At 37.4% G+C, this 1899-nt stretch overlaps 1 protein-coding gene across 1 annotated transcript in view; it reads right to left on the bottom strand.

Moving 5' to 3' along the window:
* IQUB (IQ motif and ubiquitin domain containing) overlaps positions 1 to 1899 on the bottom strand; it is an 81803-nt gene that overhangs the window by 22316 nt on the left and 57588 nt on the right. The window contains exon 9 of the mRNA XM_007946761.1: positions 1067 to 1243. Within this exon, the coding sequence (XP_007944952.1) occupies positions 1067 to 1243 (177 nt within the window). The remainder of the gene's footprint in view (positions 1 to 1066; positions 1244 to 1899) is intronic.

Genomic DNA, 1899 nt, shown 5'->3' with positions numbered 1-1899 from the left:
GAAGGTAGAATCATTAACAACCTGGGATATGAGGACAACACAACTTTGCTTGCTGAAAGTGAGGATGACTTGAGGCACTTACTGATGAAGATTGAAGAATATAGTCTGCAGTATGGATTACATCTCAATATAAAGAAAACAAAAATCCTCACAACTGGACCTATCAGCAGCATCACCATAAATGGAGAAAAGACTGAAGTTGTCAAAGACTTGGTTCTACAATCACCGCCAATGGAAGCAGTAGTCAGGACATCAGATGACGTATAGCAATGGGCAAGTCAGCTGCAAAAGACCTCTGTCAAGTGCTGAAGAGCAAAGACATCTTCTTTAGAACTAGGTTGCACCTGACACAAACCATGATATTTTCAATTGCTTCATATGCATGTGAAAGCTGGACAATGAATAAGGAAGACTGAAGAAGAATTGATGCTTTTGAGTGGTGGTGCTGGCGAAGAATGCTGAAAGTACCTTGGACTGCTAAAAGAACTAACAAATCTCTCCTGGAAGAAGTGCAGCAGGAAAGTTCCTTGGAAGCGAGAATGGCCAGACTTCGTCTCACCTACTTTGGTCATGTTGTCAGAAAGGAACATTCCCTGGAGAAGGATGTCATGCTTGGTAAGTTGGAGGGTCGGTAAGAGGGGAAGGTCCTCTATGAGATGGACTGACACAGTGGCTGAGGCGATGGGCTCAAGTATAGCAGGGATCGTGGAGCTGGCGCAGGACCGGGCAGTGTTTCCTTCTGCTGTGCATTTGGGGTCACTATGAGTCAAAGACGACTCAACAGCACCCAACAACAACACAACAAACACTCTTTAGAGGAAATACAATTCCAATCCGAAATTCCAGCAGGACTTCTGTATGTATTGACAAGTTGGTTCTAAAATTAATATGGAAAGGTGATGGAACTAAAAGAGTGAAACAAATTTTGAAAAAGAAGAACAAAGTTGAAGCATGCACAATACTGTATTTCAAGACTTACTATAAACATACAACAAGTCTGATATTGGAGAAAAAAATAGGTATCAATCAATGGAATATAGGTAAAAAAAAAAAAAAAGCAGAGTACCTTTAGATGTCTTGCAACTTCAGGATTAAATAGAGGTGTTTTGATGTAATGAAGAAAGAGTGTTGTAATTCTTTTCCTGAGTCCTTCTAGATTATGAGATTTAACTCCTCTCATCATAAGGTCAACCTCTCTGTCAATCAATTCTAGAATTTCCTGAGTCAGTTTACATTCATGTTCCTATTTTAGAAAATAATAATAAAATAGTCAGTACATAATTTTTCAAATCTCTTACTTTTCAGAATTACCACCCAAACCAAACCAAAATCTAGATTACAAAAAAAAAGAAAGAAATATTGCTGGTAGGAGTATAAATTGGCACAACTAACTTGGGGGAAAAAAAATGTTAGTATTATTTAGTGGAGGTGAAGATGTGCATAGTCTGTGACTCAGAAATCCTACTTCTATGTGCTTTAGAGAAATGTCAGGGAGAGACACTGTTCATAGTAGCCAAAACTTAGAAACTACAAATATCAGTAAATAAGGTGGTTGGATAAATAAATTCCAGTTCAGTCATACAAAGGAATAGTATTTGGTATGGAAGAAGATGAACTACAGCTATAACAATAACAAGCTTGAATCTTACAAAGCAATGTTGAACAATAGAAGCAAGGCACAAAACAACATACAGTACAATTCCATTCAAATAAAACTTCAACACTAAGCAATACTAAACCATATTATTTAGAGATATAAACAGTGGCAGTAAAACTGTAAAGAACAACTTAGGAAATGTCTACTATAAATGCCAGTAAGGGAGTTATTTCCAGGGGAGGAGAATGGGGCTTATGTAGCTATTGTTGGCTTCACAATATTTATTAAAATGTATGTATGCG

Source organism: Orycteropus afer, unplaced genomic scaffold, assembly GCF_000298275.1.
Source record: "Orycteropus afer afer isolate SDZICR_OR568_19922 unplaced genomic scaffold, OryAfe1.0 scaffold00170, whole genome shotgun sequence".
Lineage (NCBI taxonomy): Eukaryota > Metazoa > Chordata > Mammalia > Tubulidentata > Orycteropodidae > Orycteropus > Orycteropus afer.
This window is presented reverse-complemented; position numbering and strand designations above follow the sequence as displayed.